The following is a 23237-nucleotide window of genomic DNA, read 5'->3' on the forward strand; positions in this document are numbered from 1 at the left end:
TCACTGTCACAAGCAACCTGGACTAACTTTAAGACTTTTTTACCATTGTTTTCAGGTCAAATGTGTCAGGTTTCTAGAATCTATAGAACTCGTAGACAATACAATTGGTATAACTTAAGTTACTACTAAGACCCTTTGTTATGCCAAATGATGTACCATAAACATATTGGGAACATAGGCCTCAGAACATTGCATCATATCGCACACATGTAGAGTAGGGAACATGGGATCCATATCCATATTCCCATGCTTGCCATATCTCCATACAGTTGTATGGCTGTATCAATCTCAAGAACATAGGGCGTGGAAGAGCACGTCATTTATAACTCGGATTTAATAACATACGTAGAACTGGGGAACATCGGACCATTTTCTTCTAACCAATGTGACATAGGCTATAGGAGCCTACATCTAGGGAAGATAAGATTGACCATGACCCCAATTACTTTAGCTATCTCTACTCTGCCTATTGCTAATTAGCACACATTAGCCTGAGGGAAAATTGGCTTAACAGTAAATCAACTGTATAAAAGCTCATCTGACAAAACACAGTCTGCTGTTTAGGACGAAGAAGTAAAAAATTCAGCAACACTTAGTATAGAACAACCTTTTTGTCAGATCAATGTGTTTTTCACAATAGTTTGGCAAAAAAGTGTTGTAAAAAATATGTATGAAGCAATTTGATTTGCCACAAAACGACAGATCACAGATACATAAAAAGAAGCACAACTCCAAACAAAAATTCTTCTTTATACTCCAACTGTTTCTAGAGTTTTGACCTCTTCAATTCCCAATCCCAAAACTGCTACAATTAAAAGAGCATATTTGGGAAGTAAATACAAATTGCTTGTAAATATTTGCTTGGTCACAGATAAGACAACACGATGGGTGTAAAAAATGTCAGCTAAAGCGAGACTGCCCTATGGAACTGTGCCAGTGGTAGTTACTATGGCAACATTATGTTAAAATATACCAGAATATAAACTGTAGCCTACTTGAATCTTTGAAATCTATTTAGTAATTTAATTAGTCTGAACCAAAAACTTTAAAGATGTTACAGCTATAGATTTGAAATGATGTATAAAGGCTTTTAAAGTAAACCATATCTTCTCCCACTGTTCAGTGTCTTGCTTTCGAAAAAAAAAAAAAACACTGGTTCACTAGTAGCCTACAAACGTATGTTGCTGCAACGGGAAGATCTGTGTTCTCAGCCAAGGGTCATAAGTTCCTCAACTCAATATCCTCTCATGACACATTAGGGAGACCTTTCAAAGGAAGTCTAAGCAATGGTTTTTCCCCAAGGTCAAATGTTCAGTGCGTTTTTCCCTGGGTCAATATGTTGAAACCACCCACCTACAGATGAATTCTTCCTGATGTTATTCTCCTAACCTTAACCTACACCCTCATATTTACGAGCAAGAACGTTACCATTAATAACGTCAAACTAATTTTAACCATAAAAACGTCATTTCAAAACATGTTCCCATGTTCTTTTGCTATTGAACTTCGTTGCAAGCCCTTAACAATCTTTTACAATGTTTATATCAAGAACATAAGACCCATGGAACATAAAATGAGCCCGTTGCAACCATCAAACATCGACATTTTTGTGGAGAACCCAGTTCACATATTAAATAAATATATATCGACTGAGTTATGAGGCAATGTGTTCAAGAGAAAATATATCTAACATATAAGTGCAGATTCTTTTGATAACGACTTTGAAGATACTCAGGGAAACATAATGGGAACAACTTAAATATTTTTTTAGTAAGCATTATTTTATTTTCCTTCTATTAACAAGTAGTCAATGCAAGCTACAAAGACAATTCATCTTAGGAAATAAGTGACAGACGTAAAACTCGTCATAACAATGTACAAGTTGAAACAAAAGAGCTTTTTACCATGAAACAAAAACAGAAAGAACGTAACTTGAAAACAGGTAAAGTAATGAAATACAAGCAATTCTAAGTATTAGCTCCATTCATTTATTTTTCTCTTTTTTTTAACAAGACACCAAAGTCTGAATGAGTCATGTGGTTATTCTGGATCATAAGTTGCCGCATATTTAAACATCTAATACGCCCAGAAAACATATGGTGGTTCAATTATACAAAATAGTTTTTACAGCACATGAAGAGGTTGACACAGGATAGCATTTAAAATGAAGGACTGTACATAATTGCAGGGTGTGCCTTAGCCGAGGAGACGAACAGTCTTTCCAGTCACCGTCAAGTAATCCTCGTCAGCCAGGGCACGGAGCGCCTCGTCAAACATCTCCTTAGTGATCGCCTGAAGCAAAGTCACAAAGAGGGAAGTCATTACAGGAAGTGGAGGTGTTGACAATGTATAATGAATGATTACCTTGTTTATCCCAAATAGTGTCATAGCTTTTCAGAACCTTTAATGTAATTGTATTCCCAACAGTGTTAACTTGCTTGCCAATATCTAATGATGCATTACTGTTATCTTACATCAATGTCATGGACTAGAAAATAAAAAACCTCTGCTCTTGTTCAACTAAATTAGAAATAAGCACACTTTTCTCACAGCACTGAAATCGTAGCATCTCAGGAGTTCAAAAGGAAATGTAGTTAAATGTAATGGAATTATGTTCAAGTAAATGAAAGGCAAAATCAAAAATATTTACAGTTTCAGATTGTCCTCTGAGATCATCAAGCAGCTGATGGTACTTCATGGCAGGCGTCTTTCCTCTGGCCTGGATCAGTTTCTTCAGGGCTGAGGCAATCTCCTCCCTGCGTTTGCGGGCAGTGGCGCTCATACCTGGAAGCACAAATTAATACATTAATAAAAAGGAAACCCAAGGAGACATTTTCAAATTGAAAATTGGTCAACTAACTGTCCTGCACCCTAAGATATTCAGTTTTCTACCATATCAGTTAAGGTAAATCAGCACATTTTTGCACTTGAAAAGCTAGACCCAGTGATCTTTTGTAATTGTTACTGTAATTAATAATAATAAAAAACATATCAATCTAATGTACTTCTTCAATATGTTTCTCACCCGGTCAGCTGCTATTGTTGGCATCATAAACACTACCAATACTCGCTTCAGTTTATGAAAATGGGTCCCTTTTTTCCAATACCTCTCCACCAGTCATGTCACACATTGACTACACAAACTGTTCCAACAATTCAAATATTTGCAATGCCCCGTGTTGAATACCTGTTGTGAGAATGGAGATGTCAACAAATCCTGTTCTGGGGTCAGTGGCCGACTGTTTGAGGGCCTCTCTGTGCAGCCGCTTGGCCTCCTCCACGTCGATGGTCTCCACCTTCTCACAGAAGCGCACCTTGGCGTGGGCCTCTGACAGGCGGATCAGGGACTCCAGCTGTCTGGGATAGGCGGACACCATGCCCCGTCCACTGCCTATCTTCCTCATGTCTACATAGGCCTGATGAACAACATTACACAACTGTTAAAGACTGCTAACAATTACCATCATGATCATTAATTATGGAAATTCAGAGAAAACACACCTCAATTAGAGCCTGGCCGGCTTCCTCACTCAGCCTTGGGTGGATGTATGTTCGTGCATATGCAATGTAGTCCCTCAGCACAGCCATGTCGAGGAACTCTTCCTCAATCTGCTCCTCGCTCTGGTAGTACAGCGACACCAGGTGGTGGGCCAGCCTGCGGTCGTAAGCCTCGTCCTGGGGATCCAGCATCAGGAAGATGAGGTCGAATCTGATGGAGAACAAAAATAAATAATAGGACAATTAATAAAACTAAACCTTAGAAATAAAAAGTATGACAACATCCGTATGGAGTTAGGAAAATGCTTAATTTGAACAGTCATGCTTTCAAGGTTAAGGATATGATTAAATACATATGAACTATTCATAACTGTTGATATATTGTGGTTTTAAGGGTGTCTTATCATCGGGCCGGGGACAACAGCTGGAAATTAGCAATGTTGGCTAAAGCTAAACAGTCACAAAGCATTTGTGACTGTTCACAACACTATAAAACAAATATACTAAACTAAACTATTTGCTTATTTTGTAAAATGCATGACTCCATGATCAGCTGTTACACACACTAAGGGGCATTATACATTAATTGCTGTGGGTGATAAGGAATTCTGTATTACTTTAATAAAGAATTGACTGTATAAACTTTATTTCTCACAATTGCTTTTCAACCATTTTGATTCAAGGCTTCCAGAGTCTGGATATGTCTTGGTTTAAGTACCTTGAAAGTGGTTATAAAGTGCGTACGTTTTACTTCAAAATCTGTACAAAACCTTCCGGTGTGTCAGTGTGACTGTGCTGAGTAATGGAGCTCACCTGGACAGCAGAGTGTGAGGCAGTTGGATGTTCTCAATCGTGGTTTTTTTGGGGTTCCACTGAGATTCAATGGGGTTAGCAGCAGCCAACACAGAGGTGCGGGCATTCAGCTGGCAAATAATTCCAGCCTGCAGACAGACAAGACAACAAGGTTAAGAAACGGCCTTTTGTAACATCACAAACAAGAGTATTCCGTCTTATCTACGAATCCCTGTAAATGTGTCTCACACACCTTGGCAATGGAGAGGGTCTGCTGCTCCATGACCTCATGCAGCACGGAGCGCGTGCTGTCACTCATCTTGTCGAACTCGTCGATGCAGCAGATGCCGTTGTCGCTCAGCACCAGAGCTCCGGTCTGCAGGACCAGCTGCCGGGTCTCGGGGTCCTTCATCACGTAGGCGGTGAGACCCACAGCGCTGGAGCCCTTTCCCGACGTGTACTGGCCGCGGGGAACCAGGTTAAAGACGTACTGCAGCAGCTGGGACTTACTGGTGCCGGGGTCTCCGCAGAGCAGGATGTTCAAATCTGCACGGAAGTTTCCCCGGCCGGTCTCACTGAAGTCCTTACGAGTGCCACCAAACAGCTGCAGCAGAATACCCTGAAGAACAGAGATATCCATAATGTGATTAGAATAGATATAACCTGGGATTTTGGTTATCATGACATCATTATTTTCATTGTTTGAGGCTGTCAATCAAAATCTCTTAATCAAATCAATTACAGGAGACGCCTATCAGAGATTTTTGTATTTGCTTGGGAAAGCCCCCAAAGGAAGTTATTTAAACTAAAAAACATTAAATTATCCAGGCACATAAGTTAAGCATTGAATAGGAATATATGAAAGGGGGCAATAGAAATTGAAAGGTTGTTTCATTTTTCATTCTTACTTGCCGGTGAGGGGCAGACTTTTAGCGGCAAGTAAGCAGGGAGCTCCGGGAACACGGCGAAAACGAAAAACATCGTTCATTTGCACATAAATTGCAGCATTACAATAACGCCTGAAAATGTCAAACTAATTGTAAGTAACATGTGCCCAGTTAAATAAGTGTCCCAGTGAGCTATTATTAAGAATATCATAGTGTCAGCATCACAAAAGTCCTGAAACTAGCTTACCTACATTACTGCAGTCAACATTATTACCCAGTCTCGGATTTCAGTTTTTTTCCTATCGTGCACGCAACTCTCTTTTTTACTAGGTGCTTGTTCAGAAAACACTCATGTTTTGGCTTGCTTCCATTCACACTCACACACCTTTTTGATATCCTCATGCTCGTAGATGCTGGGTGCGAGGGCTGAGGAGAGGCGTTCGTAGACGTCTGGTTTGGCTGCCAGCTCCTTCAGCGTCTGCACTCGGTCTTCGGTGAAGAGCTTCTGCTCAGAGTTCTCGTCCACACTGTGCAGGCGCTTCTCGTCTGTCTTGCGGAAGTGGATGGCATCGATGTGAGTCTTGTACACCGACTTGACGTTGCTCTGACGTGGGTTCGCACGCATGGGGACTGCTCTGTAGACACCTGCAGGGACATTCAGGGGACTGTTAGGATGGCTATGATTGACAGGAATATGTATATAAAAAAAAAATACACCTTTATTTTATATTAGAATGCCACAATTCCAATTTAACGAAGCGTAAAGTTATTTTTCAAGATCTTTTTGAAAATATTGTCCATTTCCTGCTTTTCATTTAATAGGTTTTGAGTAATTTGGGGTTTTGAAGAAGATTCAACTTATTGTCATTGTCGTAGTACAGGTATGTAATGAAACGGTTTCTCTGCATATGACCCATCCTAGTGTTAGGAGCAGTGGGCTGCCATTATGTACGGCTCCCAGGGCAGTGGGTTGGACATAAAAAAAAGTTACCTGAAAAGACAATACTTCAGCTCTGGAACATGTTAAAGCACAATTTGGACTTCTTTGTGCTATTTTAACGTCACACGATAAAAGAAAACGACTAAGAATCGATAATAAAAAACAGTAATTGGCTGACAAAGAGATTCAGAAAACCTCACCAGTGATGTTAATACGGTCTCCGGGCTGCACTTTATCCACCAGGTCATTGTGAGCGTAGACAATGGATGTGTGTGGTGTCTGGCCAGCCGGCATGTCATCAGGAGACTCTTGAATTTTGACCTGTTGTAAAAAGCGAAAGATCAATACATGAACAGATGTCATGACCTCCACAGCAACACGTCCCTAATTAACACTCGGCAAATTCTGAGATTAGGTGTCGCCGGGTGAAAGCAATCTGTCCCTTTATCAACCCTGCCGAACTCTCACCATCTGTTTGTCGGAAAATAGGGAGCGATTGTGAACGAGCGCCAGGCTGTGGGTGGTGTTGCAGTGGCGGCACACAGCCGGCTCTGCGATACGCCCGCGATCCACCTCCACGCGGGTGCTGAAGGCGCACACCTGGCACTGGAAGAACGCCTCCTGCATCTCGGGGATGAGCTGCGAGGTGCGGATCACCATGCCGCTGATGGTGATCAGCTGATCGATGTCTGTGGAGGCAACACATAAGGCACACAGACGCTTTAGCCCGGAGCTGATGCCTCACGTTTGATCAAAGCAGGGAACAATATTCACAGAAATCTCCCACTCTAAATGTGGGATGAAATGTCATGGCATGGGAGCCCTAAGAAAAAGTGTGATGTCACTTCACGTGGGCTGAATGAATGAATCCACACACACACCTTCTGGGTTCAGGTTCCTCATGTTTCGGGTTTTCAGGGCGTTGTAGGGGCGGACTTGGATCTGAAACTCCAGGATGGAGTCCGGAAAACGCTCAAAGAAAAGCTCGTTCACAGCCATGTCGAAGGTTGGGATGACTTCCTGCACAGGGAAAACATGATACATTTAGGAGACAGAGAGCAAGAAAGTGAAATATAAACTTTGACAGCAGGCGAAAGAAGCTCAACACGGACACTCACTTTTTCACAAATGCAATTAATCTGTAGTTGTTGTTGAGTTTTATATATTTGAAGTGGGCGTTTTATTGTTGTTTTTATGAATGTTAGCATGTAAAGTGTCTTTGAGTACCCAGTAAAGCTCTCTACAAATAAAATATATTATTATCCTGTTGAAAGTGTGAAAACATTAATACCAAGTGTCAGTTCTCACTGTTTTCAGCACTTGTACATTGGTTTAAAAGTATTTATCTTGTTTTTTTTTGTTTTTTTTAAAAGGACATCATGGCACCGGCATTTTTGTATCAATACTGTTCTGTATTTTGAGAAGGGTAGGCATAATATACAAATGTTATAAAAAACATTATACGAGTATGATCTCTTTCTGACACATTATTATGTGGCTGTTCACGCACTTGGGTACATTTCTGCTCCGGTTTTTTTTTTTTTATCAATTATTTTAACTTAAAGACCGAAACGGAGATGGATGAATCACTATTTATGAATTTAGCAAAAGTAAATGCAAACATGGTGCAGGTTTTTCGTATAGAAATTGCACAAATGTATGTATAAATGTACTGTATAATGCACATGAGGTAATTCTAAAAATAAAAAAAGGACCTGTGGGTAGCAGATGAGCTGCCTGTAGAGTTCTGCATCAAAGGACTGCACATGCAGACAGCTCACATTCAGCACCGGATCGCCAACAACACTGATCTGTGACACAGAAATAAAAACATTCATATTTGAGATAGACCTTAACTGACTCTCTAGGAAACATCAATTGCAATTTGATTCAAACCAACGTAACGGATCGACATGATGTCAAAAAGGTACACTACCTCTTCCAGCTTCTGCATGTATAAAGGCTCGTTCAGGTCCAGACCAGCGTTCTCATCTTCAGTGGAGGTTGGGTCAATGAATCTCTGCAGGAACCTCTGAAAGCAAAGTGACGCAGAGCATGCAAACAATTAACTCCTTTGTACATAGAATTAGACATATTTTCTAGCACCTGAAATGCAAGATTAAGTACCTGAAACTTCTCCTTGCAGGTCCCGACATTCACGTCAGTCCCCCAGATCACCAGCCTCTGGCCTGCGTTAGGCTCACTGGCTACAGCCCCATCAGCAGTTGGCTGTACAAAAAGAAAACATGAAAAGAAAGTGTTAACTAATGTGGTTTTAAGTTCATCAACCTTAACGGTTTCAAGATATCGTTCTTATCATGTCTGATGCAATTACAATAAATGAAACACAATGTCATGATAGCATTGTTCTGCTGATTTCTACTCTTACCGGCTCCGACTGGAGATCGACTTGTGGGCCCTTCCTCACTGACCCCAGGTCAGGACGCTGTCTGGCCGGTGTGCCTCGCACCCCACTGCGCGGGGTCCCTTCAACCCTGGAGCTGGGGGTCCCGTACATCAGAGGGGAGCTCATGTCCACTTCATTGGGTAGGACTGTTAAAGAAGACACCGGAGTTAACTCAAGTGTGTAACAACAAACAATATTACTAAGTCCCTGCATTTCCACTGGATAGGGCTAAAGCAGTCCATTAAAAAAAAACGTTAAATAGGAATACTTTACCCATAAAATGACTTTGTATAAGAACTCTCAAAGAAAACATTTCTAGCATGACACCAATGTCAACAAAGAGAACGGTTTACAAACTCTCAAACAACACGTGCAGTATAAGTCTCATCAAGTTTTATGCTCATTACTTACCAAACTAAAGCATTTTCACTTAATCCTCACTATTATAAACCCTTCCGTACGAACAGTCATATTGCACAAGGTGTGCGAAAGTTTTGAAAGCAGATATTTGATATAGTTGCATCTGTTGTTAAAGGTTGACTCCCTTTGAGTTTAAATTCCAAGACTTTTCTCAGTTTTTTTTTTATTCAACTTCTTTTTGGAAGAATTCTAGACAACACAGGGTGAAATATTGATATACAAATGAACTTTTAGCGGGTGAACTATTCGTTTAAATGTGGGCCTTTGTGTGATTGGTACCTGAGGGTCTTGGGCTGGAGAACAGAGACGTGTCCTGAGGGGGTGCTGGACTCAGCAGGTCGGTGGCGGGGGAGGTGGGCATCGGCATCAGGTCTGCGTTGGAGGAGTCCTGGCCCCTGCGCCGCTGAGAGGGGGGAGAGATGGGGCCCTCACTGCTGGCTGCAGGTACACAAAGACACACAAACAACTTAATAACAGTACACACAGACACCTACAACCATGAGGACAAGTCTGTGGCATCAGTTGAAAACACAAGAAACTGTTGAGAGAAAGATTTCCTTTGATTTAAAGAGACATGGACTTACGTGTGGAGGGGTTGCCGTCCCTTTCTCGTTTGCGGCCACCAGGAGTCGATGTTGGGGAAGACATTGTTGCTGTTTTATCTGAGGATTACATTTAAAGTAAATTAAGTTTATCCTGAATAATGGCTGCCATAGTAATGAAGCTAAAACAAGAACTCTAGTAGGATTTTGATGTATTTCGAACACGTGCCAACTGACTTATGGAAGTCTGGTTGTTGTGTTCGATCAGGCTTGTTTTCTGTTAGAGGTAAGATGGGAGAATAGCTTTACTTATACTTTAAAGTTTATTTTGTTTGGTGCAGCCACAACATTTTACTAGGCTGACTGTTGCAGGTGTATATTATTGTAAAACACTGTATTTCAATCATTTAATTTAAATTGTATCTCCTCTCCATGCAGTTCTGTTGAGATTAGTCTGCTCAGTCTTGCAGAAACTTTAGATAAAAAAAAACGTTATTGTCCCTTTTGTTTTGCTCCACACAAACACTTGTTAAATATAGTCATCAAAGTGAGACAAGGTCCAGATGAGTTCATTGTTAATGAGTGTGGGGGAGTCTTTAACAGTCTTTAATATTGTTTGTCACCACTATGATCCAATGTTTATAATTTAATACATTTGAAATATAATTGACAGCTACAGTTTAATCTAAATGAAAGTATAATGAAAACAGTTATCTAGTATCACATCAAAAAAGGTAAAACACTGACTTCTTTTAAGTGTTCATGCATCAACTCCCAATTATTCAGAAAAGTAGCAAAAGCTTACTTAAATGTTCAATATATGTGAGCAAATATAATTTATTTTGTATTTGTGTCGTTATTAATACATAATTGAATTGTGCTTTTGCTACTTGAATTTAAGGTTTTGGGCCAGACAATAACTTTTCCACCATTTGACATGTGGCTCAGAGGAAACAATGAGCTGAAAAGTAATGCAGTTTTTAACATGATTTAACACTTCAAAGTGAGCTTGAAAGCTGATGCACATCCTCACAAACATGCGTGATGAAAGAAAATATGATTCGTTAAACACGATCAATAGATTAATAAGAAATAACATAAGTAAATGGTGTTAAATCCTACCTCTTCTTGTGTGTACGTCCGATAGCAGCAGAACTGGCGCGAAACTGCGAGTGACGTAATTTTCGCGGGGAACTTTGGACCAATAGGAAGCCAGGATCTTCGCTTTTTTCCGGCCGATTCCTCCACTGCAAAGGGGTGTTCATTTTGAGATTAAAGGATCGCAGCTTTAATTTAAATACAATAAAGTGTCTCAATATATTGAATCTAAGTTTTAAAACAATTTAAGCTAGAGGTATTAATCTATATTATATTAAAATTACGATATGCTTTTCCTGCACGTGGCTTTATTCTCTTGGATACCCTTTGAGCTAATATGGTTTGGCCCAACAATAAATGAACATTTTTTTGCCTCTTCTTTATTGATACGGTTTACAACATTCAACAGATACAAATACATGACAAAACCACGTCACCTGAGAACAGGAAGTTTTTCTTCATTACTCAGATCAGGAAGTTAATACATTTCTGTAAATATTAATAAAAAACCAAAAATACACTGTTTGAAGAATTTAAGAATTGCATCATGAAAAGGAAAAACGAAATACAACTTAGATATTTGGGATTGCCCAACTCATTATACAAAGTTTTTATACAAAATACAAGGACTTTATGCTAGAAAAACCTTTTTAAAAAGACTGCTGTTTTCGTTTTATTCACAATTCATTATTTTTAGACGAAATGTTGAACAACTCAAAGAAGGGACAGATGGTGCTGGAAATAGTCCTTTTCAAAACCATTTTATATCAGTTTAGGTAAAAAGATAAATATTTACTAAAAGTAAGAACATTTTAAAGAGTAAGTGGATAAATAATGCATTTGTTTGGAAAAATGAGCCGTCTGAGGAAATTTAAATATATTGAATAATTACAGTGATTCATCAAAATAATGCATTGTATTGGCTTTATTTGGTGAGACAAATCAAATAAGTATTACTCTATCAAATCAGACTTAATACTGCAAGTACGCTCAGTGACCACCATGTGGCGTAGTTTCATTTCAAAAAGGGCTTTGACAGAGGAAAAGTACAGCCACTTCCTGAAGGGGAAATCCTAAGGAGTGTTTCCGAGAAGTGTTAGAACATGTGTCCCTTAAAGTGGTAACGAAATGCTCTGTAAACATGACTCAGTGCAATAAACCCGAAAAAAAACAAATACTTGAATTAACTGATAAAGTATCTCAGTTTTATTACACATGATTAATACCTGTAAAATGCATATGTCTGAAATAAATGGTTATTGTAAAATCAAATTCCTTATTATATTCACAAGTTAAGCAGTCTTTGGCAAATATTGGATTGGTTCCCTTCAAAAATGCACATTATAAATAAAACACAAACTAAAGTGATATCTAGTTGTAGTAGACAGTATAGAAAATAATAAGGTTAATGTAAACAGGTGGTAAATGTCCATGCATTATGGGAGTTAATAAATACCACACAAAGGTGTAAAAAGGTTGTTAAAGAGTCGATAAAGTATATGATAACATGTAATGATGTAAATAACTTTTGATGAAAGGGTAAATAGAGGCTTTCGTAATGTTAATGCCAATAAATATAGCTTATAAAGACACCTCATTGTCATACATTAGTCTAGTAAACAGATTTTTTTAAGGCAACTCTAATCATATAAACACTTACTACATCTGTATTTAAAAAAACTACAAAATATCTGTTCCTATTTTCCTGATCTATCTGATTTGAAACCCGTTAGTAAGATGGGACCAGATAGTTTGTTGCCTGTATGTAACAACATGTTGATGTTCAAGTTCACATATTGGTTAAGAATGTGATGCATGTTGACGTGTGTGTCCGGTTTCCCTCCGTACATTTGCTCTCTCTCTGTATGCAAATCGACTGCTGCAAACCACATTAGTCAAATTAGTTTTAACTAGGGCTGCAAGTAATTAAAATGAAGTGGATTACAAAAAACTGAAAATAAATCTCAGAGCCCAAGGGGACATTTTGAGGTTGCTGGGTTTGTTTTGCAAAAAACATACCTGAAATGTATTTGAACATCTGTTAATTATCACTTGTATCTGATGCCCTATTGTGTCTTAGTCATTTAACCTCTTTTTAGTTATTTTGAGTCTTTTTGTAGTGGTTTTATGTGTCTTTTTGTTCATTGCATATCTTCCTGGTTGGTACGCTTCTCTACAAAATAAATGTTGTAGGTCAAGGCCAAAGGGGGCCCCTGACACTTGGGTCCTGCTCAGTAGGCCCATTTATAAATCCACCCAACATACAGAGCACTTATATGTTAATGCATAAGTAATAACGATCCAGTAATATAAAAATAAACCTGAACATATTCTGCACAATGAGTACTTTTACCACTGAAGTACATTCAGCTAATAATACTTATCACTGTGTCATTTGCATTTTGATTCCAGACACTTTGCAGTGCTACTTTAACGTTAGTACAAACTTCTTGTTTGTGAGACATTAATAGAGCTGGTTACAAATTAAACTAAGTCACAAACACCCAGAGGCTTCAGTATGTAAACAACTCTGAACCATTCATACAATCGTAGTGAAAAGGGGGTGGCACGAGCGGAACGCCCCTCTCTCCTCAAATGGGAGGTTAAAGCACACCACGTGACCCCCGTTTTGACTTGACTGGCTCGTGAGAGGGCGGCACATGTGACGTCAGAGGGACAACAATACAAAACACTGCGCGAAAGTACAGATGCCCCAGAAAAGTGTTAAGAGTTTTCAATGACAGGAGCCTGACAGCCAACAACAAGGGGCAACACAACCAAAGAACATTTTATATTAATAACAAAGCAAAGAAAAAGGGCGTGTGCACAGAAAGTGAAGCTGCAGTGCTGTCTCGACTTTTTGTGCCTTTTTTTTTTACAAGTTTATATCGTTCCCAAAACACGTGGGCAATCTACCAGTGTTCATGTGTGACATATACAGCCTGGACTCACACTACGTGTCTCCACGATGCAACATGAGTTGGGCAATGGAGCCTGCTAACTTCTACGAGAGCAACAAGCTGTGCGCCCCGCAGCAGGGGGTCTGCAAGCCGGGCAGCAGGAGCGAGTGTTCGGCCGAGGACGGCACCATGGTGGAGCTGAGCACCGCGGCGCCCGCCATGTACGATGACGAGAGCGCCATCGACTTCAGCCAGTATATCGAGTCCATGACAGCCGTGCCAAACCTGGAGCTGTGCAACGACGAGCTCTTCCTGGACCTGTTCAACACTGTGAAGCAGGAGAAGGCGGATTTCTACAACATGCAGAGCCCCGCGATGCCCGGGGACATGCAGCAGCTGTCAGCCCAGTACGCAGAGAGGAAGGCGGACAGCGGGATGGAGAGGGTGGCGTTCAGCGCGCCCATCAAGCAGGAGTCCGACTGGAGTGACAGCGAGATGTCTTCCTCCCCCCTACCGTCCCAGATCGAGAGCTGCGCACAGACCTCCGTCAGCCTCCTCTCCACCGGGCAGCCTACTCCCCCCACCACCCCGGAGCCTGCCTCTAACGTCAGCTCGGCCAAATCCTCCCCGAGGAAGATGGGCAGAGAGAAGGGGAAGAGGGTTGACAGGAACAGCATGGAGTACCGACAGAGGCGAGAGAGGAATAACGTGGCTGTGAGGAAAAGCAGGGATAAAGCGAAGAGGCGCAACGTTGATATGCAGCAGAAGTTGCTTGAACTGGGCTCTGATAACGACAAGCTTCATAAAACTATCGAGGGGCTAACCAGAGAGCTCTCCGGGCTCAGAGATTTCTTCAAGCAGATGCCCAACCCCTCCTTTGCGAGTGCACAGAGACGGTGACAGATCAATGATCCTATGAACTGAGCATAATAGGAGACATACCTCAACAGACATTTCGTTTTTACCATCTGTACCAGATGTATTTTAAGCTTACCATAATGGCACTGGAAAATATATGATGTTGCTGCCATATTTTTGTGGGATTTTCCTCTGTATTAAATTATTTTACCACTGCATTTACATGATGTTATACCTGATATGGTACATGTTTTATAATTCCAAACTTTGTATAAGAGCCAGAGCATGATCTTTTATATAGTTTGTATGAAACCTTGAACACATTTTTGTTTATGGAATCTATAATAAAATTGCTGAAAAGGTGCAGAAATATCCTGGTCTGTGAATTGTCTTTGCATGTTATATATATTTATTGACGTAGGAGCAGCTGGAGTGTAGAAGAAGTGAGAATGTGAAACAGGAAATAGAAAGTCAACTCAGCAAAAATACATTCTTTTATTGACGCAGTTTCAGAAATCTTAAATACAGAGGTAGAAAAAATGTTTTGCTTGACAACTTCAAAAAAGTCTTTACAGCCAATATAGTTGATGAAGCACGTGGGATTCTCTGACAGACTGCATGCCACTAGTCCACCCTTGGGCTGTCAACTCCTGGTCCACAGTCTCACATATCATTAACACAAACAAGACCTTGTCTATGCAGCCGGTTCACTTCAGCTCAGCCCCGAGCTGTCAGGGAGGCCTTCAGAGAGGAGGGGGGGGCGGGGGCCGAGGCCTAGTGAGCAGATCCTTGGAGCCTGCTGAGGCATGAGGATTGATAACATTAGCTACTTGCCCTGACAGCTTCAGAGGCAGATCTCTTCCAGGCCGATCCAGAGGGCAGGCTTCCTGGTGACGACTCGAACGTAAACGGTGAGGGGGCCCACCTCTTTATCCAGAACATTCTCCACATCGTAACCTGGGAACTGAAAAAAAACATTATTTAAAAGTAATGAAGAGAATTTTAAGCTCATCAATTCTTTTAAACAACTCCCTTTCAAACATCCTCTACTAGCTGCACATGAAAACAATATATATTTTTTAAATCTGCTGAAGTTGCAAGATTATTTTGAATGCACTTAAGGTCCTGACCTGTGCACTTTCCCTTGGTCAGCAGTATTTTGATTTAAGTATCTATTTTTGCACTCACCAGTTGCCCTGTTAAAATGCATGAATGCCTACAATGATAAGATAATAAACAGCTCAACTGCCTTAATGTCATAAAATAAATACATTATAATAATCCTAGAGTAAAAACTGCATGCTAACTTGAAAAAATAAATAAAAATACACTAAATAAAAGAGGTGGGTTGAAGATTAGATCACACTTTTGGCAGCAAATTCCTTTAACTCTATCAGTGACACACATGACTCAGGGCTTTTTCTTGTTCAGTGCAGGCCTTATCACCAGACATGAGCAGATGACAGTGCTTTCAGGACACATTGACATAAGATCAATGCTCTGAGCAGTTAATCCCAGAGTTATGTAACAGTGTGTTATAGGATACGTACCTCATTACCCTCCAGTGCACCAGTGTTGAGGATGGACATTATCGTCTTCTCCTGCAGCTGTCGGGAGAGATGAAAAGATTTGCACGTCTTTTTAATTATCGCCTTAATGTTGTTAATGAACAACAAATGCAGCGCTCACAGTGTGCTGGCCGGTGAGTAACAGACTGATAGGCACTGGATTATCAGTAGGCTGATAAAGAGAGCGCTGATAGTTTTATCAGTTTGGCTCGCTCAGTTTTCTGATTACAAAGTCTCAGCAGGTTTTACAGAATAAAATCATGCAGATGCACATACAGGGAAGGATTCTGTTTGTTCAGACTATTAATGTGCAGGTTTGTACTAGAGAGGAACCACTTTGTTTATCAAGGACACTTCAACAAGACTGGTGTTTGTTTATCTAAACTTTTGAACCCATCCTAACTTGTTCTGCTACATTTGTTTTGCATTTTTAGTGATGCCTCCCTTTTTCCAGTTTAAAGAAATAGTTCAACATTATGGGAATTCTACTAAAACTACATATTTTTCTTGATAAGAGTGAGATGAAAAGATCAATACCCCTTTATGTCGGTAGTAGTTTTAATATTGCATTAACAATTAAGTATCTTTGGGTTATAGACTGACAAAACAAGACATTAAAGGTATCACCTTGGACTTTGAGACACTGGGATGGATATTTTATAGACCAAACAGACTAGAAAAAAACAGCAGATTAATGAATAACACAAATAATCGTTAGTTGCAGCCCTATTCTTATCAAACTCGACAAGAAAGCGAATACATATTGAAAATGTTGATACATTTATACTTGATGAGTCCTATGGCACATAGCATTTTTTTATAAAAACTCATTCTTAAAACACAATAACACTGTTTTTCACCTTAACTTTCAAAGTGCAATTAATTATCGAAGAACTCAGGAACACTTCCAGTCGAATCTTCGTGTCCGGCTTGTCCACCAATGACTGACAAGGAACACAGTGGAAGTTTTGTCTGTCGAAAAAAGACAAAATAATGTGAATGCCATGATGTTTCTTTGCATTGAGACATTTTTTATCAAAGCTGAGAACTCACGGTTTTTCAGCTAAAATCTCTAAGCTGTCACTCCCACAGTGGTTGCAGGCAGGCCATGAATACGCTGTGCTTTCATCCACACCAACTATCACGCCTGCAAGCAGAAATGAAAGAGTTCAAATCAAATACTAAGACACAACAACCAGCAATTATTGCAGTGTACTTCTAGTTCTTTAGTTTACTTTTATGAGCCTATTTTTAATATGATTTGATTTACATTTGATTCTAACAGTTTGAAATATTGAAGCCACAAACATAAATGATCTATACATAGATTTGGAGCGTGTGAATGTTTGTGACGGGGTGTAAGAGATAAACACATCCCTTCCAGTTGTATCTGAGATTGCAGAGATAGACCCCTGCCATAAGATACCAAATGTAACTCTTGATAAATGGCTCCGGTACATTCCGGTCTTCAGCTTTTTCCACCGGTTATTTCCAGAAGATAGTATTCATGCACGAGTGCAAAAGATAATATGCTTGTTTTATTTTCTTCCAGGCACCTGACTAAACATGTACAGCCAGAGGGGCCAGAACTAAGTGGCTTCACAGTGTGTGAACTATAACCTCCACTGTGACACAAAGTCCACAGATGCAGATCATTGTCTAGTTTAGACAGCTTTTTTTTTGCAACATTTACATAATTGGCAAATAATCAAAGAAAGCAAAGCAATATTAGAATAAGACTTTCCCTCTATACTCGGTTAACAACAAAAAAGTTATTTTATATTGTAATTCAGTTGCACATATGCTGTCTGTATGCAACACAGATTTAGAGGGAAATGCAACGCGCCCTCATGTCGTTGTTGCTCCCCTAATCTGACATTTAGAGCCATATGGGGGAGCAGGCATCTTTATTTCACTGACACAATGACAGATGAGATGAATTCAACCAAATTGCATGTGTTTTCACCTCATAAAATCCCAAACAATGACAGCCTGAGGACACTGAATTACAAAAAGCAGAAAGCGATGTCTTGAAGCCACATCAAGGCCTCTTGCTGAGTTGTAAACGTATAAAAAACAAGTGGTTTTCTTCCCCTGAGAGAACAACCCATCAGGCTGGTTCTGCAGGAATAACTTCAGATGAGGCGAGTTAAATAGAAACCACAGACTCAGTAGGGGGGGGGGGGGGGAGGAGACCTGACAGAGAGCAGAGGGAGTTGGGTGTGACCTCGGCGCAGAGAGGATCCAGTCTCACAGGTTTGGGCAGGGTCTTCTCCTGGGACTCAGGCAGCGACACCGACTCTGACCTGGATTCAGAACTACCCTCAGGGTCCGCAGAGCAAATCTCCAGAACGGACTGCTCCGCACACAGGAGGACACCTGGATATGGAAATTAGAAATCAAAATATAACGACAGGGGAAACAAAATACATAAAACCAGATTATTGATTGTATTTATCTCATAATCAGCTGACTAGTTTAGGTGCAGTTGTGATGTAAACTCCATTTGGAGCAAGAAAAAGTTTCATAAACCCTATTTTTCACATATATTTAAAGTCTTACAAATCTAATACATAATATATACCTCCACTTCAATTACCTAGTAACTATCGCTGCCAGATACATTAACTTTACAAGTACAATATAATTCTCTGGAATTATAAGTATATGTTATAGTTTATTGTTGAATGAATTCATTCACATAGCAACTATTGTTTTTATCACTGTTTTTGAAGATACAAATGTATTGCTATTTATTTAAAAGGCCTGTTCTACGTCTATTGCAGTACAGCCCTGGATTTCCATGTGAGTTATGATAATAAAAGAGCAGATAATGGAAATACGCAAGTTAAGTACAAATATCTCCTTTTTGTTCTTGATAAACTTAACGCAGTCATTTCATCTCCACCACTGTCAGGGTGACGTTTGCACTCAGTCCTATGAGATCAAACACCTCATGACAGAGTGGCTGACTGGCATGTGAGGGCACAGAAGCTGTACCATGTTCTCTGATGGCATCTCTGAATGACATGCGACAGGCAGCGGGGGAGTTCAGTGCGTGGAGGACAGAGGAAGTGAGCGCACAGGAAGTGCTCACACACAGGGCCACCGTTCGCCTGCACGGCCTCTCGGGCTGCTCCTCCTGAAGACTTGGGTCTGAGAGCACCAACCAAACCTCACGCTGGCCTACATCACTGCTCTGAATCAGAAACACAAAGAACAGACTCAGAAGTACTTAGAAACAGCATGACCTAGAAAGAAAACAGCTCAAAAGGAAACACTAAATAAGCACAAATTGGATGCAAAACGTCATTTCTTGCAGCTTTGAATAGATTATCAACACACAATGCTGGGTTCTTGTACACCAGCGTTATAAAGCGTGTTGGTGTTTTAGTGGTGTGCGCACGAGGCAAAGTCCGACACTTTGTTCTGAGCTGCTATCTCATCTCGGTCAAAGTTTAAAGGTCTCACCAATCAATGGCAGAGGACGCATGGGCCTCACACAGACTTTCATACCCACAGCGATATGAACGCTGCTCTCTACGTCAGAGCTCTTATCAGTTTGTTGGTTCAAATGATCTCTAAAGGATGACCGAGGAGCTCCAGAAGACACCGTGCTCTTCTGAAGTTAAATCAGTGATCTTACAGAACTAAGAGAGGAAAAGTACCTGCGTTATTCTCTTGTACAGAACCGTGGCATCAAAGCTGCAGCGACTAATCTCACTCTGAAAAAAAGAGAAGAACATGTCTGAGGATTACCGAGACAAGTAATCACAATGTGCAGAACACGTATGAGAGAACGCGGTTCACCTGCAGTATGTCTTGTAAGGTGTGTTTATTGGGAGGCAGGTAAAGTGGGGACACGGTTCGCTCCTCGGTGCGTTCGACCGAGCTCTCCTGACCCGACAGCAGGTAGCAGAAGCTCGGAGCTGCACCGGCAGGCCTGCTGTCCTATAAAAAACACGAGCAAGAAGCATCTTCAGGTTGATGACAATATATGAATTCCCACATTTGAATCAAATCTTAATGAGCAACGCCTCCTCAGATCTGAAGTTGTTAGTGTGTTTTGTATTTGTTTTCATATGCTGAATTTGTAGTCGGCACTGAGTTGTTGCCAATGTTTTATTTCCTTGCAGATGAGCAATGTAACTTATTAAAATAGATTTTGTGTGTCTCGTGTTATATCTACACTTTTTACTTGATTGCAGCAATGGTACATTTCTGTTGTATTGCGGACTGGTAATAAATAAGGGCGGAAATATGGGGCGCCCTGTAAAGTTATCTTAACGACAACGTAAATCCACATACGATCATCATCTACTATCATTCAATTATTTAAGTCATTTTTTGTGGAATAAAATGCCAAAAGGTCTCTAGTTCCAGTTTCTTAATTGTGTTGATTTGCTGCTTCTCCTTGTCTTGTATAAAAGTGAACTGAATATCAGACAAAACAACACATTTGACATCATAGCCTTGGGCTTCAGGAGTTGTGACAGATATGTTATAGACCAAACAAGAACTCAATTAGGAGAACGTCAGCCGATGAATTGATTAATACAAAAAAAAATCATTATTTCGCAGCCCGGACTGCTGTTATTAAATTAAGAATATATTTTCAAGCCCTTGCTGGGTGAGGATCATATAGGTGCGTATGGTAGGAACTCACGCTGGACACACTCGGTGTGTTCCCATGATCTTTGAGAGCCATCTCTGGAGGCCACAGGCTGTCTATCAAGCTGAAAAGCCTGCTGCTCCTGAGAGTGAGACACAAAAACAAGTAAGGAGGGGTGACACTGAAAGAAAGGAAAGGGGGGGGGCTATTGAATAGGGGACTTAACTGGAAAGACAGAGCCAGTTTCACTTCCACTGAAACACGAATCTTGTTAAGACAGAGCTGGTTTTAACGAATGTGTAGCAGAGCAGCATGCTTGGGCTGGCAGAGCGTATAGACACAGAACGTCTTTAAAAGCAGGTTTTGAGACATCAATGCTGGGAAAGAATGCTCACACCCTGTGTAAATCACAATATCCCTATGGGCCCCAAAGAACACAGGGTATTACAAAACAATTACACATGACTCCATGTAAAAAGCTCAGATTACTGATGTGGGTCTATCTTTCAGCACATTCTTAATTGCGATAATGACAGATTGACATTTCATCATCCTGGATTTGCCTTTATGATGTTTCATTTACGTCAATCTGAATCTGGGAGGATTAAATAATTAGAGGTAAGAAGCCACTCCAACAGGGAAGATCCGTCTCCTGATTCATTTTATTTTCAGGTTGGCCGGTAAATGGTACTTATTCATCCATGTGAGTGTGCGTGTGTGTGTGTGTGTGTGTGTGTGTGTGTGTGTGTGTGTGTGTGTGTGTGTGTGTGTGTGTGTGTGTGTGTGTGTGAGAGTGTGTGTGCTGTCATATCAGTCAGCGGTAACAGCCTGTTGTTAGTCAGCCTGTAATCACAGACTCTCTTTGTGTGGAACTGGTTCTGCAGCCCCATCGAGTCCAGTGAGGTCTGTGGAGGAAGATGAGTAACAACAAACTACCAGGACTCTTTCAGCTCACTTTAAAACTCAGCTTGTTAAGCAAATGCAATGGCACTTTGTTCAATGCTTTAAGATACAAGCTGTAGTTTCTACAAAAGTAATACTACAACTTTCACCGTAAATTGTTATATAGAGATCATTTGTACAGTACTCGGATGCTTTTCAGGGTTTCTATAACTGAAAGCAAGTTGGATTCAAGATTTTTCAAAACGTTTAAATGCCACTTGGATTCAAATGTAGCGCCAATATCGTACAAACATCAACGACTAGAAGTGAGGGTTGCGTTGGTGCTCGAATTGGAGATGGGTTTGAGGGGTGACGAGGCAACAGTTTTTTGTTACTCACTCTGCATGGCATTGTGCCGAGTTTGAAACGCCTACTCGACATATTATTTTGAGATTCTAAAATGAGATTCTAAAATGTCAGAAAAAAAGCCAATTAATTAAAAACTACTTTCCAACTTATGAGTTTAAATAGCTTGGAGGACTGATTTAAGACATCCCCCTCGCTGTCAGAGCGACCGGTATTGGTATTGTACTCAGCGCGTACAGCTTTTCGAATTTTCTATAAAGTTTACCCATCAGCAGCCTTTGAGTATCTTTACACAACTACCACTATCGTATCATATAGCCTGTTGCGTCAGGAGGGTGTCTTGTGTTAGTTTAGTCTAATCTGTTGAAGAATCGTGGACCTAGTTGTCGCCAGTCCGTTAACACATCGCCTGGAGGACAGACAACATGTATGTGCACCACTCTACAGAATCGTTGTAAGTCAAGCTGACTAAGGTGTGCACGAGATATCCTCGCTGGGTCCAAAATCCAGATCGTGATTAAGACAGTCCGCAATAACCAGACGTCACAACAGTCACAGTACTAGACAAGACAAGGACTCTAGAACTTTTCCAATAGTTGAAATACCTGAAACGAGTCAGAATCACACTCGGACCGGCCGATTCAAAGTTGAAAAGGAGTACATACTACATAGTGTATGTAATCTCCATAAACTTAGAGACACACATCTGAGAGCGCGGGATGGAGGGACCGGGTATGAGAGTGGAGAATTTACTCTACTTTCGGCAGTTTATTACACAGAGAGTAACAGGAGGTAGTCCACAACCGATGATTGTCTATATAGTATACACAACATGTTGATTCTATACTAATCTCACGCAAGTCCTCTGATTGAGCTGGACTGTCACTACTATCCTACACAGATGAGCGAAGATACAGTGGTTGAACAAGTACATATTTGTTGTTGACATCATATTACAGGTAATCCCAATCTTACACCAATTATAAGACAAACACCACGCAACACACAACTACAGTAGCAAGAACATCTACCTCACAGCTTACAATATATTTTATCATCGAGCGTTAGCACACACACAACACACACCAACCACACTTAAAAGTAGGCACTAACGTCGATCGACACCCACCACATCACACCACAGACCAACACATCACACACCAAACCACTATAATGAAGTCTCAATCGCGAGTGTACTTCATCAAAGGGTTATACCCCACACACACCACTACACACACACACACATCACTTGTTGTTCCGATCTTCGGTGTCACCGCACACTGGACAGCACTGCTCCCACTCTGACAAGTATAAAGTGCGAATTGGTCATTCGTCGATAATAAGTGTCTTTCGACGAAATTAAAACGTACACACGAATGTATATTTATTTGTAGTTGCTGTATCAAAGAACTTCTGGTGAAATTTTCAGTTTACTTTTAGTACTTACTTCTGTATCCCGGAAAGAAG

At 40.5% G+C, this 23237-nt stretch overlaps 3 protein-coding genes and 1 long non-coding RNA gene across 4 annotated transcripts in view; 2 read left to right on the top strand and 2 right to left on the bottom strand.

The window, feature by feature from the left end:
- Positions 1-1762: 1762 nt before the first annotated feature.
- Positions 1763-10669, bottom strand: mcm4 (minichromosome maintenance complex component 4). Its single transcript, XM_010783374.1, has 17 exons — positions 10609-10669; positions 9529-9606; positions 9224-9382; positions 8507-8670; positions 8245-8346; positions 8054-8149; positions 7833-7928; positions 6999-7137; positions 6586-6806; positions 6318-6438; positions 5563-5822; positions 4544-4909; positions 4312-4439; positions 3502-3709; positions 3188-3416; positions 2651-2784; positions 1763-2292 (listed from the first exon to the last, which is right to left on the bottom strand). The coding sequence occupies exons 2-17, from the start codon at positions 9590-9592 to the stop codon at positions 2197-2199; spliced, it is 2583 nt and encodes an 860-aa protein (XP_010781676.1). The 5' UTR covers positions 9593-9606; positions 10609-10669; the 3' UTR covers positions 1763-2196.
- The window catches only part of LOC104955968 (uncharacterized), a 21723-nt gene continuing 1246 nt past the window's right edge, over positions 2761-23237 (top strand). Inside the window, exons 1-2 of the long non-coding RNA XR_799503.1 lie at positions 2761-2771; positions 9251-9254. This is a non-coding gene — a long non-coding RNA (uncharacterized lncRNA). The remainder of the gene's footprint in view (positions 2772-9250; positions 9255-23237) is intronic.
- On the top strand, positions 13316-14706 carry cebpd (CCAAT enhancer binding protein delta). The gene has a single exon (XM_010783373.1). The coding sequence runs from the start codon at positions 13509-13511 to the stop codon at positions 14382-14384; it is 876 nt and encodes a 291-aa protein (XP_010781675.1). The 5' UTR covers positions 13316-13508; the 3' UTR covers positions 14385-14706.
- spidr (scaffold protein involved in DNA repair) overlaps positions 14566-23237 on the bottom strand; it is a 36641-nt gene continuing 27969 nt past the window's right edge. Inside the window, exons 10-18 of the mRNA XM_010783372.1 lie at positions 20577-20664; positions 19721-19861; positions 19579-19635; positions 18911-19109; positions 18107-18289; positions 16964-17057; positions 16771-16882; positions 15893-15949; positions 14566-15306 (exon numbers count right to left, since the gene is read on the bottom strand). Coding sequence (XP_010781674.1) covers positions 15187-15306; positions 15893-15949; positions 16771-16882; positions 16964-17057; positions 18107-18289; positions 18911-19109; positions 19579-19635; positions 19721-19861; positions 20577-20664 — 1051 coding nt within the window. The 3' untranslated portion in view covers positions 14566-15186. The remainder of the gene's footprint in view (positions 15307-15892; positions 15950-16770; positions 16883-16963; positions 17058-18106; positions 18290-18910; positions 19110-19578; positions 19636-19720; positions 19862-20576; positions 20665-23237) is intronic.

Source organism: Notothenia coriiceps, unplaced genomic scaffold (assembly GCF_000735185.1).
Source record: "Notothenia coriiceps isolate Sejong01 unplaced genomic scaffold, NC01 NC01_scaffold00025094, whole genome shotgun sequence".
NCBI classification, from domain to species: domain Eukaryota; kingdom Metazoa; phylum Chordata; class Actinopteri; order Perciformes; family Nototheniidae; genus Notothenia; species Notothenia coriiceps.

Excerpts from the sequence above, each read along its gene's own strand:
- mcm4 (XM_010783374.1), bottom strand. The coding sequence starts at position 9,592 with ATGTCTTCCCCAACATCGACTCCTGGTGGCCGCAAACGAGAAAGGGAC. Across the intron at positions 7,138-7,832 it reads AGCTCATCTGCTACCCACAG|GAAGTCATCCCAACCTTCGA; the intron begins GTCCTTTTTTTA and ends TTCCCTGTGCAG. Across the intron at positions 4,910-5,562 it reads AGCATGAGGATATCAAAAAG|GGTATTCTGCTGCAGCTGTT; the intron begins GTGTGTGAGTGT and ends TCTGTTCTTCAG.
- cebpd (XM_010783373.1), top strand. The coding sequence starts at position 13,509 with ATGTGTGACATATACAGCCTGGACTCACACTACGTGTCTCCACGATGC.